Here is a 14,690-nt window from a genome sequence, read left to right as displayed (position 1 = left end):
ATATATATATATATATATATATATATATTTCCGACTGCTTATTAGCAAAAGTATACAAGTACTTGTCTGCACATATGTATTTTCTTCCCTTTCAGCTCTTACGTCTCAAATCAATTGTGATTAGAGCATATATTGATTATTGTTCCCCTCGATAGAGGTGGATTGCGGAGTGCAGTGTCACAAACAATGAGTGCTCACACACCGGACGTGAGACCGCGCTCTGGCACCGGCCGCGGCCAGCGGTCTGCACCGTCAAGTGGGCGGCTTAGTGCCTTATCAGGAACACGAGGAACGTCTACCGATGACGTCCCATTAATGCCTGTTATGCCAGCATTCTTTCCTGATCCCATAGCATTGGACGCGGAGGACGTACACCTCAAAGTTTACTGTGAAGAACTCCTTACAAAGGAGTACGACACGGCGGTAGAGATGCTTTATCCCCGTGCACAACTCATGCAGGAACGTCTGGCGAAAAGGTCAGAGAAGAGCGTTGATGGAACCACAAGTAGCATTCCCCGCGGGACAAATGTTGAGCCTTCGCCCGAGACGGTGTGCAACACGGTGCAGGAGTCAGAGAGGGCAACTTCAGCTGACGTTTTTCGAGTCGGTAGTGCTCCTCAGCCTGACACGACCCGAACTGTGGCGAGCGCCAAGCGTAGACGTCTGCGATCAATTGACACTGATGATAGGAAAGGAGGTGCACCTTCCCCGGAGGGTGTCATTTTTTTCAAGAGTTCCGAGGCAGTAGATGAAAGGGGAGCAGCAGATCAAGGACTACACGGTACCGGGGCATGTGAGTTGTCCCTCACTCACGCGTCACATGCAGAAGGTGGAACCACCTCTGTTGGTAGGAATTTGCGTGCTGGATGGGAATTGGCTGATTCTCAAGAAGGGAGGCCGCCGGTTTCGCTCCTCACTGTACCCAAAGTAGAGTTTTCCGCCTCGCATTCGGTGGAGGTCATTGAAAACGCAGAAAAGATTGGACTGGCAAATGCAACTCGTGGGGCACGCGTTGCAGCAGTGAAGATCACTAAGTTGCAGCAGCAAAACGACTTTAAATTAATTGTGCCTGTGAAATTTCTCCCGTCTCCCACAACAACAGTTGCCACACCAGCAACTTCCACACCCGCGACTACGTCGCCGCGGACGGCGAGGATGAGAGCCCCATCTGTGCAGAGCTTGCTTTCGAAAAGTGTCGGCTCTCATCAGAATTGTTCAGAAGCGCAGGCCTCGGAAACAAGTCAACCGTGCCCCGTGGTTAGCATGGCCGATGTGCTTGTCTTGGAGGCTACGGAACGTCTCGCGGCTGAAATGCACTGCGAAGCTATATGCTGTGATATTATTAATGCAGCCGCCGAGATGTATGTTTCTCGCTTCTTTGATACGATAGCTAATGCCTACACTGCTCTTTCCACATGGGATGAGTTACATACCACACTGGCGCAATCTTTCATTCCCGAGCGCCCGCACGAACCTATAAAGCTGGAGACCGAGATAGCTGAGAGTCTTGCCATCCGTCGTGATAATGCCCGAGAAGGAAAAGGGTCGAAACCGGAGTGCCAGCAATCTTGCCAGGGAGTTGTTGATGTTGCAAACGATTTTCTCGTCGAGGCCAATGAATGCTCCACGTACCTCGGTATGCTTCCCATCTGGGCTCGCTGTCCATCACTGCTCGATAGTAACGCAATTCTTTCGTTCCACCAAAGTACAGGAGAAATAGCGAGCTCGCACAATGCACAATTTGATTTTGGCATCGATAGCAAGGCGCAGCGCAACAGCAGTCACGTGGCCAATTCGACATTTGCTCGATTCCTTTCTTCCTTGGATAGAAATGTGAGTGAGGTGCTTATGAGTGAAAGCACCATCGGGGATTCGCTGGCTACAGCACAGCACACTGCAGAAGTGAAGCCACATTGTTCATCCGTGTTGGCTCTAGATGAAGGGGACGGTGGAAGTCCCGGAACGCCTCCCCGTATGGTCCCAATCGACGACTATGCTCGTTATGTTGTACCACCATTATCCACACCACGGGTTGATCAACAAGAGACTGATAAGGGAAAACTTCTTTCTGAAAGGCAACATAACCGAAAGAAGGGACGCAGCCTCTCAGCTTCTGGGGACCCCTATGGGCTTCTGGCCAGCAAAGGTAGCGCCGTACATACTGCCGATGGGTCGAGGCGGGGTCGATCTGTTATCAACCCCGCCGCAATCGATAGCCCGGTATTCCATCGGAGCGAGGGCCGACAGCTTACGCCGACAGTGGAGAAACTCAGCAGAGGTAAACTTACCTCGAAGGGCTGCTCCGGAAGTGTGCTGTCCTCGCTTCGTGATGATGCAATGACGCAGGCAAACTATGACGAAGATGACTGGGGAAGGGCAATGAGACAAATAACTCATGGTGGCCTAAACACGGGCTTCACGAGCACCAGCGGCAACCAACCATACCATATGGCGGAGACGCTTCTTTATATAGAAGATGGAGATGTTTCCACCGTAGCAGTCGGAGCCAGGCCGGGGAGAAGATGCGGCAAAGACAATGAGGGGACAACTGGGCGGAACGGCAAGCCTGCTTCCAGACCTAAGACGAGTGAGGCCCCTCCTCCACCCGAAAATATTTTTGTTGGGGGGCGTAACGAAAAATTGAGGGTTGGGATCACGGAAGAGGGACGAGTGTCCTTTCAGGTCTCGCATGATGAGGATGAGAGTGGTGACGCGGAGCAAAAGGATCTACAAACCCAATCGCAGTCGTCAAAGACTGAGATCAGTGTTCGGGGGAGGAGGAGTTTGATCTTTCTTTCACGAAAGCAAAGACGGGACTTGGAAGAACGCCAACGTCGCAGAAAGGAGGCTGCCGAAAGGGCTGCTTATGAGAGCATGTTTTACACTACCCCGAAACCATCCACTCCTGATTCAGTTTTGGAAGAGAGTGGTCAACAGAGCCCCCATCATGAGGAAGGGAAGCAAACAAAGGTTGTGGCCGAGGTGGTTCCGGAACCTGGTGTTGTAGTTGAAAAATGGATAAATCCACAAGAAAACGCAAAGGGGAAGGCACCATCTGGCAGCAAGGGGCAGTGGCGAAATGAGGTCGCTCCAGTTGTAAGTGGGTATAAACGCCCTAATCTCTTAGCAGATGGTGGTGACTGGGTCACGCCCGAAGGGAGATATCACTGGAATAACTTTGCAGGAGTGGGTGCAGAAAAGGGCAGAGAGGGGCGCGTAACATCTGCGATGATGCAAGGCGCAGGCCCTAAGCACGGGGGCGCAACGAGGGAGGGCGTCGCGCGACCTTCTTCTGGACAGCAACACGCAAATGTTAGCGGGGTCGCGTTTAGTGAGGACGGAAGGAAAAGTCAAGCCTATCTTCCGAAGAACCAAAAGGGCCCAGGGCAGCATGCGGTTGCGCGTTCCTTCAAATGGGAGCCACCGACCGTAATATTCTCCAATCAAGAGGAAGAGAAAAAGAAGGCTGAAGGTGAGCATGCGGGAGACGGTAGGGATCCCTTCAGGCTACTTGGTCTTAAGAGGATAGCCATGGGTGACGGGAGGGCGGGAAAAGGTTTACCGCGGCGTCCCGTCCTTCCTCGGCTTCCGAGTATACCCGAAGTGGAAGATTTCTCTCCTCGCAGGCGCCTTCATCGGAAGCCCACGTCCAAATCTTTTGGGAGCCAGGAAATACGTGCCCTCGCCTCACTCGTTAAGTCCAAATAGGTGAGTTTACGAAATTGGGTGAAATTATATGGCGTTGGAAGCCCTTTTTGCCAATACGCGTTGGGGGACCGTACTCACTTCTCTCCACCCTTTTGTGAGCTATGGAATACGATACCTCTTCGTCAACCTGCTGTTGATGGTTGGAAGTGAAGGTGCCGGCACCAGAACTACGACTAGCTGGGACGATTGTAGTGGTGGAGTTAGAGTTTAGATTTCAAAATATACGGTCGTGTTTTCCACTCTGTTTCTAGTTTCGTTTCGTTTAGAAGCAGAGGTGTACTGATATTGGTTTTTGTATGATCTTCTTGGTGAAGGTAACCTTATTGTGTGCGGAGTATCGGCGGAATGTAGATAATTACATATATATATATATATATACGTATGTATGTGTGTGTGTGCAAGTTTGAAACGAAGACAGGGGAAAGGAGGAAAAAGAAAGTCATTGATTGCACGAGCACCATATGTGTTGTGTAAATGTAGGTGGTCTCTCATCATTGAGTTCTCAACAACAATGAGGAAGTGAATATTTTTTGAACACCTTTCTTACTCTATTTTCTTTTCCTTTCGACCAAACTCTGTATGTAATGGCTCCTTTTCCCTCCTTTCCACTATTACCCAACGCATTGGCGGTGCCCCTTTCGCTCGCCGTCTAGCAAGTGCAACGAAGAGACCTGTTTGGTGGTAGAGCTTCTTTCATTTAAGTGTGTGCGAGAAATTTGAGCTATTCTGTACCGATGGTCTTACGCCGTGATGGCAACGGTGGGGGCAAGATAAGTAAGAAGCCGGCTGCTAGGGCCACTGGTAAAATGAAGCTGGGGCGGAAACCTCGCAGGGAAAGGGACGGAGACGGTGTGCAGAGATCAGGCGTACTAAATTTAAACAATCCGTTAATACCTCCAGAGTTTGATGAGGATATCGATGACGACTTAGCCTTCAATAGCGACGATGAAGAAATGTATGGGCACTTCTTCACCAAGAAGAGGACCAGTGAGGCCCTGGCTCCCCCAAAAGCGAGGTCGAAGCAAAACGGCAAGAAGCCAAGTGGCAAACGATGTGAAGGAGAGGACGATATGGACGGTGAAGATAATGCGCTGCTGCTCCAGCAGCTTCGTGCCCTCGGCGAGATTGACGGCCCCGAAGACTTGGATTTCCACGAAAAGGACGATGATGATGATGATGATTGCATAGACATTGCCGACATGCTCGATGCCGCCCAGGGTGCTGAGGACAGCAACCGAGGTGAAACAGCTGCAACTCGAAGAAAAAAGAAAAAGAAGAGAGTCGACGAGGACGGAATTACCAAGAAACGCCGCCGCTCGGGGGTAACAGAGGAGGACGAGTCGATTTATGGACCTGCCTCTGGTGTGACAGATAGCAAGTTCGGTAGCGCTATGCAGGAAATGATTGCTGCAGCTCCCAAAACGGCGGCGCAATCAAGGTTGCAGCGGAGCTTGGCTAACAAGAATAACCTTATAAGCGTTGACGTGGACGATTATACAAAAGAGAGAGCAATGCGCGAAAAAGTTCGGGAGGTGGTGTCACAAGACCTGGAGAAATATAAGAGTTTTTTGCGAAGCTACCATGAGTCGAAGCACATACAACTACCTATGCGAATGCCAGAAAGCAATCCAGTGCCGTCGACACTAGGTGCAATTGTTGCAGCGGCTGAAGCAAATCTTGTCGTGGACAAACATGAGGGAGCGACCACTTCTGCAACGTCAATTGCTACAGATGGTATGACCGGAAATGCGACGCGCACGTCCGCATTTCGGTTAGCGGGAAAGGTCAACTCATTGCTGACGAAGGCGGGAATTTCAAAAGCCCAACTAGTGTCTGAGCAAAGGGGCGATGGCATCGTACCGTTTGACACTAACGATAATGATGACGGTGTTGAAGACACAGGCGACTTGTGCCGACGCAGAGGCCGGGAGAGCGACGCCCCGACAACGAGTTATATGGCAAAGTTGAAAGCGATGCTGTCGTATGAGAACGCACGCCGCCGCCGCGTCAATCGCATTAAAAGCAAAACTTACCGTCGTATATTACGACACGAAAAGGAGCGCGAGAGGGAGCGGCGGGAAAAGGCTTTTGAGCTGCTCCATCCAGAAAAGGCACGCGCCAAACTTGCCGAGAGGCTGATGAAGGCTCGAGTGGAGGAGCGGATAACTCAGAAGCACAAAAACACAAGCAAGTGGGTGCGGCACGCGAAACGTTTTGCCCAGTTCGACGAGGCCACAAAGGATGCGATAAACGAACAACACATGTTACACGACCGACTTATGCGCAAAATGGAGGAGGATGCCGATGCCGATGCCTTTCTTAATGCCGCAAATGAGGATGGCGGTGGGAGCGAGGCTTCAAGTGAGGAAGAACGTGTGGTTGACCGTATCATTGCTGATGCCACTGAAAAACTTTCAGGCCAAGAAGGGGCCCACGGCACCGATAGCAGTAAAAAGAAGTTGACCTCTCTTCTTTGGCGCGGTGTTGATGATGATGTGGAGGAGAGTCAGGTAGTTGCAGCGGCCAACATGACACCAACTGAAAAGGCACGTGCTGAGCTACGTGGGATGAAGTTTATGCAACAAGCAAAGGAGCGCGAGGAGAAACGCTACGAGGAGGTATTGGATCAAATTCAGGAGGATATTCGCCGGAAAGCATGTGGTGAAGCCGTCGACAGTGACGACGAGCCGTCCGATTTCCCTGAGGACGTTGAGGATTTGGACGCGGCTGAACCCAGGCGTGTCGGAGCGCCCCGTAGTCTCCCCGCGAAGTCCAACGCTAGCCTCGGTCGTTTAACTTTCCAGAAAGAGGATAAAGAGGATGGTGGCAAAACAACTGTTAAGGTGATGGAAAACATCCAACTTAAGCGCAGGCGCGGTATTGATGCCAGAGAGGGGCAACAAAAAGAAACCTCCCAGAACAACGTCGGTGAGTCGTCTGAAGGAGGGGATGAAGAGGGGCCGATGAGAGAGAGCGGAAGTGATGATGAGGCTGTGATTGAGAATACTAGGCCTGCTCCTATTGTGAAGGGAAAGGTGGACAGGACCAAGCCAAAAGGTGAATTTGCCGGATTGCGGAAGGCCAAAACTGTTCCACCTCCCGCGTTAAGCATAGATACCCCCACACCTTCCACGGCGGGAAAGAGATCGATCAGCACGCGCACAACTATCCTCCCTAAAGTGACTAAGCGACCTCGAGATCAGTCCTCTTCATTTGGCGAAAGCGAGAGAAAGGGGACAACTGCGTCAAACCCCACCAACAAAATGGGCGTCGCTCAGCAAGAAAATTCGCGGGAGGAAGGAGACGATGAGGAAGCCCTTCTGAAGCAGCAGGAGTATCTTATCGCTCGTGCATTCGCGCAGGATGATGTCGATGCCGACTTTCTTGCTGAGAAGACTGCACAAGTAACCAACATCATGAAGCCTGTGGACAAGAACGCCACTCTTCCCGGGTGGGGGGAGTGGGGAGGGAGTGACCCCCGCCTGAATATTAAGCATCAGGCGAAGTTACATGAAATGGAGCTACAGCGAGAAATCCAGAAGACAACGTTGCTAAAAAGCCGTGCCGATGCCGCGCTTGATCATGTTATCATCAATCATGACGGTGTAGAGCTTGTGCCAGATCGGATGTTGTTGCACATGATTCCGCGCCCTTTTAGTAACCCAACTGAGTTTGCACGTTCAATGCGGCACCCGTACGGTCCTGAGTGGAATTCTGCCATTTCTTTCAAGGAAGCAAACCAGCCACGTGTGGAAGTACGGCAAGGTCACGTGGTGGCGCCGCTTGATCTCTCGCTACGTGGGAAGAAGGTTGCAAAGACCAAGAGACGTAAAGGTGAGATAACAACACGCGTGTAGGTGCTCACACTCAGCATTTTTTGTCTTCTGCGTGACCTGAATACGGTATATGAGTGTCCATGTGCAATCGTAGGTGCACTGTTTGACACCTTCGGGCTATGCGCAAATCCAGTTCTGATGTCGTGGATCCCTTCCGCAGGGAAACTTTTCCTGGCTCCTTGGTGTTCTACTTCATGTGTAACTAAACTATTATAACGCCATTAACAGGAGTGGCTAACCACTTCCTTCTCATGAAAGTATAAAAATTTTACGTTTAAGAAGGCAGTGTGGGCGATCACTCCCTGCTACCGCTACTGCTCTACAGTGTGTGTTTTACTGGTGTCGCTCACGACTTCACAGACCTTGAGCGAGGATACCGTCTGAACATCATCGTGAACGATATCACTTTCTCTTTTTTTCCTCCAATTTCTCCTTCTTGACGTTTCGCAGCGTGGCAAAGTTTACGTCAATTCTCTGTTTAGCTATTGACAGGTGGTACGGATCAAAGAAGCCTCGGTCGCTGGTATGATTAGCGGATGTTCGTAAGTGTGTCGACTGTCGTGTTGAATTAACCGATGCTGTTTATTTGAAATGTTAGTGTGCGAGAGCAACTGAGGAGGGCTTTCTTTCTATAAATGTTATTGTCATCACCTTCACAGCGAGAGCGATACTGCAATGTATACTAGGTCGATTGAAGTGAGCTAATGGTATGGAGCAAAAAGGTAGGAATGTGTTGAGAATGTACGATCATGTTGTCGAATTTTTTTACTGTATATATATGAAGTGAGAGGAAGGAAGCCGTAACGAAACTACGATTGCTGTTAACAGCATCATAAAAAAACATGTCTCGCACGTGGTACGTATTCACAATTTTTTGCACCTTTTTTTTTATTTTGCGAGAACCCATACTCCCATTGCTCTATTGAATCTACATATTTTTTTGTAGGGTTACCTTTAGTTTAGGGTGTAGACCTTAGAAGAAAAATTGAAGCACCGGTAAGGAGCAATAATTTGTCCCCGGTGTCGAGCGCGCTATCAATATCATTGGTCGTTTCTTCTTATCATACCGCAGAGTGTGAGTGCATACTTTTTGCCCCCCCCCCTATTTGCCGTAGCTGTGTTCACTCATGTGCTCGCTTTCTCCGAACATGCTGAACGGTCGCATTGCGGCACTGGTTCTTGTACTCTCAGAGGGCGACGAGGCTGGCCAGTGCCCGCTTTCGAAATTCGTCCGTAGTATTCGTGAGTCATCAAAGGCACAGCAGCAGCGCTCTTCAAATGGTGGCCTCGCCCATGGCGACTTGTCATCGCGTGCTGCTTCGGCCATGTCTCATTTAAGTGATATAGTGGCTGAACGGTCGTTGGCTCTTACGAACGAGGAAGAAGCAATACTGCGAGACATGGAGGCGGTGCGTCTCACATACGATAAGCTTCGAGCGGAGGTGGCGCGTGTCGAGGCGCAGCTGCAGTCACTGGAGCGTCGCGCCCAGGAGGTGGCACAACAAAAGGCGTTCTGCAAGACTGCTATGAACATGTTGGTGATGGGTGAGTTGCCTGAATTCTTCGAGCGCGAGGTCGATGTGGTTGGCCGCTCCCCGCGCGAGAACGTCGGCGCAACCACGGAAGTTGCTGCCGCTGCCACCATTGATGGGCCTAACGAGGTTCCAACCAGCTCCAACTCACCAAGGCGTTCCGCTCGCTCCGTTGTGTCAGGTAAGTTTCAGCAACGAATGCCAGCGGAAAATGGCGGTGACGCGAGCTCGCCTGATACTACAGGAGAAAAGAGAGGCGAAAAGGTAGCCCCCGATGAAAGCAGCGAGGAGTCGTCAAGCAGCGAAGGCGACATTCAAGCGCGCCGGTCTCCACCGGACAAAGGGAACTCGTCGTTTCGAGGCAGTAGTGGAAGTGGCAACAATAACTGTCCGAGTGGGAATGCACTCCTCTCTATGTTACGTTTACCCGATGTGAAGGAGACAACTCTTCTACATGCGATTGAGAGTTATGACGAACAAAATTTCCGCAGGTCTTCATGGACGTTAACACAACAAAAGGAGGTATCGACAGTTCTCGTTGGTTTGCTAAAGCACATTTTGCATCCGCGCCCGCCGATACAACTGGCTGAGCTGCGGATACTTGGGCATGTTGTAAGAGCCGCGTTTGGGAATCAAAGCACGGTTGATTCACCCTCAGTTCCCATGTCGCGCTCACCCACATTGATACCTGAGGCAGTGGCCGTGTCACTTCTTCACACAATGCTAAAGGATGGTGCGGTTGTGACCACGTTTATTCGCCTTCTTCAGAGCGTCAACGATGATGTGAAGTGCGAGGTTCTGGAGTGTCTTTCACCTCTCATTATCAACAGCAACAATAACAATAATAATAGTAACGCCAACAGCGGCAGCAGGAGCCTTTCCTCCAAAGTGCTAGACCCCGCAGGTGAGGGAAGGAGGCAACTTCCGGATGGGAGGAAGGAATTCATTGCCGCAGGTGGTCTGCAGCCGTTGGTAAACATTGTAGCATCCTGCACTTCGGAAGCAGTGCTTGAGAGATCACTTGTGCTTCTATGGAGCCTTTTAGCACGCAATGACGATGAAGACAAGGTGCGTGACGAGGTGCGGCGTCTCGGCGGTCTCCGGGCGGTGCTCGATCTCCTCTATACGGATTCTATACCAATATTGGAGAATGTTGCCATGACTATTGGATATATCACTCGAGAAGAGGCTTCTAAGGTGGCCATCCGCGAGGCAGGCGGATTAGAGAAGTTGACTGCGACACTACGTCATCCCTATGAGTCCATTCAGACGAAGGTAGCGGGGGCCGTGTGGAACTGCGCCAGCAACGCTGAGAACCGGACTTATCTTCGTTACATTGGCTGCATTCCCGCATTGATAGAACTTTTAAGCTCCCCGCAACAATTTGTGCAAGAGAACGCCGCTGGAGCACTGTGGAATCTTAGCGTCGATTCCGAAAACAAAACACAGATTCTTGAATATGGTGGTATCACAGAGCTTGCCCATCTTATAGCAAAAAGCACGAGTGTGAGTGTTGTGGAGAACGCCTCCGGCACGTTGTGGAACTGCAGTGCCGCAGTGGAGACGCGACCCGCCATCCGCAAGGCGGGTGCAATCCCTGTGCTTTTATCTGTTCTAGACAGGAAATCACAGACTACCAACCCGCGCAGGTCGAGAAACGAAGCTCCAACTACTTCAGGGTCAAAGGATGACCTCGGGGGAAACCTTCCCATCAGTGACAAAATACTTGATAATGTGGCTGGTACACTGCGTAACTGTGCCATCAACGACCAAAATAAGCCAGTTATTCGTGAGGCTGGTGGAGTAGAACTGTTGTTGAAGAAGCTTGAACAAGGCATTGTGCAACAGCCGTCGAGCATAATTATGCCAACGCTTGACAAAATAGCGTCAACCCTATGGATTCTCACCATATCCCCTGAAATAAAGCATAGCGTGCGACTGAGTGGGGGAATACCTCTGCTAACAAAGATCTTGGAAATATCATCAACCACGGCTGCAAAAGAGAAGAATGCGAAGGTGGTGGTGCCGGTGATGTTGAGTGTGAAGGAGAAGATAGTTGGTATTCTTCGCAACTGCTCGACTGTGCAGGAAAATAGGCAGACGATGGTTTCGGCTGGAGTTGTGCGCGCACTTGTATACGTTGTGGACGACTGCTACCAGTACCCTGAAAGTTGTCAAAACACCAGGCGTTCTTCGTCGAACACTTCACAAAGCCAGCAGCAGCAACAACCATCGCTTCAGCTCAAAGAGACGGTGGCTTCGGCTCTGTGGTATCTTTCGCGGGACGACAAGGTGGTGCCCCGAGAGGAACGGGGTCTAGAGCTCCTTTGCCGGTTCCTGCTAGAGCCCGACCAGCCTTCTGTAGTGTTGGAACAGGCTGCTGGAGCACTATCGTCATTAACCGTAAACAGCCGAGAAAACCGAGCAAAACTGCGTGAATTTGGCGGGTTGCATGCCCTTCTTCAACTTATTGCGGAGAAGGCGCCGCTTGCCTTCCCACCCCAGTCGGCGGGTGCGAGTGGCGCTGCATCAGCGGCTAACACTGCAACTGCGACAGCATCAACTATCACGGTAAACCGCGCGACAACTTCTTCAAGCACTTTTGGTACGGGTACCGTCAAGAAAGAGAACACGGTGTCACATGCCTATGCTGTACTGAATGGCCTTCTGGCAGTTCGCAATAGCACATCGTCGAATGACGAGAATCTTTGCTGTGTCGCCGAGTGGAAGGACCCGAATGCGAAGGGAAATACCGCGGCAGCCTCATCCTTCACAAACTCGCTGCTGTACATTATTCAGCACGGTTCCGAGGACTGTGCTCGCGAGGCGGTGCTTTGTGTTAAAAACTTGTGTGGACATGCCACAGCGTTAGATTCCCTGATTGCTCAGGATGCGGTGGAAGTCCTTGGGGGCCTTGCGGAGCGGGGTTCTACTGACTCCGTTCGAAGAGCAGCAGCAATGACGCTGCATTCGCTTGCCCGTGCACGAAAGCGTTAGCGTTGCGCGGAGGGACGTGAAGTGGCTATGGAACGAAACAAGGGAGATGTGTTAGGAGGTAAAGGGGTGGTGGATAGAAATATTTTCAACTTTCGTTGCGCGGGCATTACTTCTGGTCCTGCTCTGTTTCTGCCAGTGATATGTGATTAACTCGGTGGCGACACGCATACATTTACCCGCACCTCATTTCGTTCCATGCTACAAAATGTTCGGGCACTTCCGCATTCTGGTGAGGATGTGTTTGCTTTCTCATATATTTGCTCGCATGTCTTCCTTGCCTTCGCTTTTCCTTCCTTTTTTTGTCAGTTCCCCCTAACCCCTCTCTTACACTACTGGATTCACGCACCAGAGCACTTTTTTGTTGTTTTTTTTTTCTCATTCTATTTTTCTTCGCTGCCCCTTAGGGGTAGTGGAGGAGGATTGGGGAGCGGTCACCGCCCTGAGTCTCCTCGCGTGGTGTTAGTGTGCGTTCGTCGCCGATGGCGGCTGTCTCTTTTTTTTTTGTTGTTGTTGTGTTTTCGCAAGCAAATGTTTATTGTGAGGTCAGGTGAAGGGGGGAAGGGAAGGATCACCTTGCAAAAGAAGAGCAGGGAGCACATGTAGTAGATTATACTCCTTCCTCACTGTTGTCAGACTGGTATGTGCCCATGCGCTAGCGTGGTGTATAGAGGGGAAACATCAGTACAAGATCACCATCACAAATTATGAATCCAGAAAGAGCACAGCCTGTACCCATCCGTAGGGGGGGGGGAAGACTGTGTATTAAAATTTTCAGCGCACGCTGTGCCTCTACGTCCCTTGCTCCCTACATAGAAATTGTTTAATGAATGAATTGTACTCGTGTTTACCACCTAGTGGGCCGTATCAGAACCCCCCCCCGGTTACACCACTTGTCTGACCTTTATTACCTTTCGTTTCCTCCTTCCTTGCACACACGCATATACACATTCACGCACTGCTTGAAGGGTTTGATTCACGCAGGTAAGTAGCTAAGGGGTCGGTGTTGAGGTAGATAAGGGCGCGCGTAACGTCAGAACATTCCACGTGCGAAAAGGAGGAGTTTCTAGACGCAATCGGATAAGGCGTAAAAGGCTGCGGGAGTGCTATTTAAGGAAACGGAACCGCAGAAACAACATTTGGGTCACTCCGCGTTTGTTGTGCGTCCACGCAACACATTAATTTGTGTGCTGAGTCACCGGCTTACCAGCGCCCTCTAAAAAACGTATGCTACACGGATCCTACCACTCAGAAGAAGGAACAACCGCTTGAGAAGGAGAGTCACCCATGGTCATTTTCGATGATGTGGAAAACAGTAACCGAGTCGGAGGCAACGAAGGTGGTATTCGGCCAATTTTTGTTCAACTAACACCCAATGCTCCGCTGCCATCAGAGGAGTACTTGAGGTTGGTTGCCCTCAGCAAGGCGCCACCGCCCCCCGATAGTGAAGGTTCAACCTTGCACAGTGCTCGAAATTGCAGGGAAAGGTCTGCAAGAGTTAATGGGCGAAGGAGCCCAACGAAGACCAATGTCCGGCCAAGACCCCCGGTGACCGCTACACAAAAATGGGGTGACAATGCCATGTCTCTAATCAACTCGAAAGAGGAAGCGGTACAGCGGCATGAGTTCGCGCTGCATGTGCGTGGGGCACGGTACTGCCGGTTGTTGGAAACAATGTTGGATTCCTCAGATTTGCAGCTCGAGCCACTGCACTATGATCCTAAAGATCCCAACATGGGGCGCAGGCCAAACGGCACTGAGGGGAACCCTGCGAATTCCCTTCCACCAGTGATACTACCGCAAGCGACGCAGAAGGGTTGTGTGGCGCTCTTCACATACCTGGACTTAATTACCAAGCGGGTGCCGAGCATGCTCAGTAAGCCGCTTCGTGCTCCCCTTGAAGAACTTGTGCAACCGTGGGAGTTGGAATTCCTACTGTACAGCTGTATGGGTGACGACGTAAGGAACGCCATAACTCATATTGACGAAGATGGTACCGCAGATAAACGGGGACGAGCTCCAACAAACGACACCAGACCTAGTTATTATTCAACGATTTTGGAAAAGGCGCCGCGGTCCGTGGATCTGCTGCTGGAGGTCGCGCTTTTGAGTGACTTTCTTCTTGTGGAGCCACTGCGTCAACTGACATGCGCCTTTATTGCGTCTCTAGCTCTTAACGCATCGTCTGAAGAGGAGTTGTTGCAGTTAAGTGGTTTACAGCGACCAATGACGGAAGATGAGCTAGAGCCCCTTTATTATCAGTTCCCATTCCTCCGCCCCGACAACCATGCAAAAAACTGACGTGGTTTTGCACATACAGGTGCGTGTGTTGCATGCACCCACGTATGCATAAGTGTGCGGACTTTTAATGGCTTTTGTGCGGGTCGTGTTGGGGTGGAGAATAGATGTTATGCTTGCGTTTGTCAGTCCCAGTGCCTTACCTTCCTTACCTCACTGTCACGTTCTGAATTTGCTCTTTCCCCTCCTCGTGTTTCCACCGCTTACACATCTCTGTACTTCATCGCTCCGCCTTTTCGTGTTGTTCCCTTCCACACCCCGTTTAATGTCCCTGAGTGCATCAGTGTGGCTTCTTTTAGGTTTTCGCGGCGGTTAAGGAAAC

At 50.8% G+C, this 14,690-nt stretch overlaps 4 protein-coding genes across 4 annotated transcripts; all 4 read left to right on the top strand.

Moving 5' to 3' along the window:
• Window positions 1-186: 186 nt before the first annotated feature.
• TEOVI_000824700 (uncharacterized protein) lies at window positions 187-3,708 on the top strand (the record flags this gene model as incomplete). The annotated part of the gene is made up of 1 exon (XM_067221868.1): window positions 187-3,708. One exon carries the CDS (start codon window positions 187-189, stop codon window positions 3,706-3,708), a length of 3,522 nt encoding a protein of 1,173 aa, XP_067077969.1.
• Window positions 3,709-4,442: 734 nt separating this feature from the next.
• On the top strand, window positions 4,443-7,565 carry TEOVI_000824600 (Utp14 protein, putative; the record flags this gene model as incomplete). Its single annotated transcript, XM_067221867.1, has 1 exon — window positions 4,443-7,565. The coding sequence occupies one exon, from the start codon at window positions 4,443-4,445 to the stop codon at window positions 7,563-7,565; it is 3,123 nt and encodes a 1,040-aa protein (XP_067077968.1).
• Window positions 7,566-8,671: 1,106 nt separating this feature from the next.
• Window positions 8,672-12,073, top strand: TEOVI_000824500 (Armadillo/beta-catenin-like repeat, putative; the record flags this gene model as incomplete). The annotated part of the gene is made up of 1 exon (XM_067221866.1): window positions 8,672-12,073. One exon carries the CDS (start codon window positions 8,672-8,674, stop codon window positions 12,071-12,073), a length of 3,402 nt encoding a protein of 1,133 aa, XP_067077967.1.
• A 1,284-nt stretch (window positions 12,074-13,357) lies between these two features.
• TEOVI_000824400 (uncharacterized protein) lies at window positions 13,358-14,371 on the top strand (the record flags this gene model as incomplete). Its single annotated transcript, XM_067221865.1, has 1 exon — window positions 13,358-14,371. The coding sequence occupies one exon, from the start codon at window positions 13,358-13,360 to the stop codon at window positions 14,369-14,371; it is 1,014 nt and encodes a 337-aa protein (XP_067077966.1).
• Between the last annotated feature and the right edge of the window lie 319 nt (window positions 14,372-14,690).

This window comes from Trypanosoma equiperdum (assembly GCF_001457755.1).
Source record: "Trypanosoma equiperdum strain OVI genome assembly, contig: ctg_1511, whole genome shotgun sequence".
In the NCBI taxonomy this organism is placed as follows: Eukaryota; Euglenozoa; class Kinetoplastea; order Trypanosomatida; family Trypanosomatidae; genus Trypanosoma; species Trypanosoma equiperdum.
This window is presented reverse-complemented; position numbering and strand designations above follow the sequence as displayed.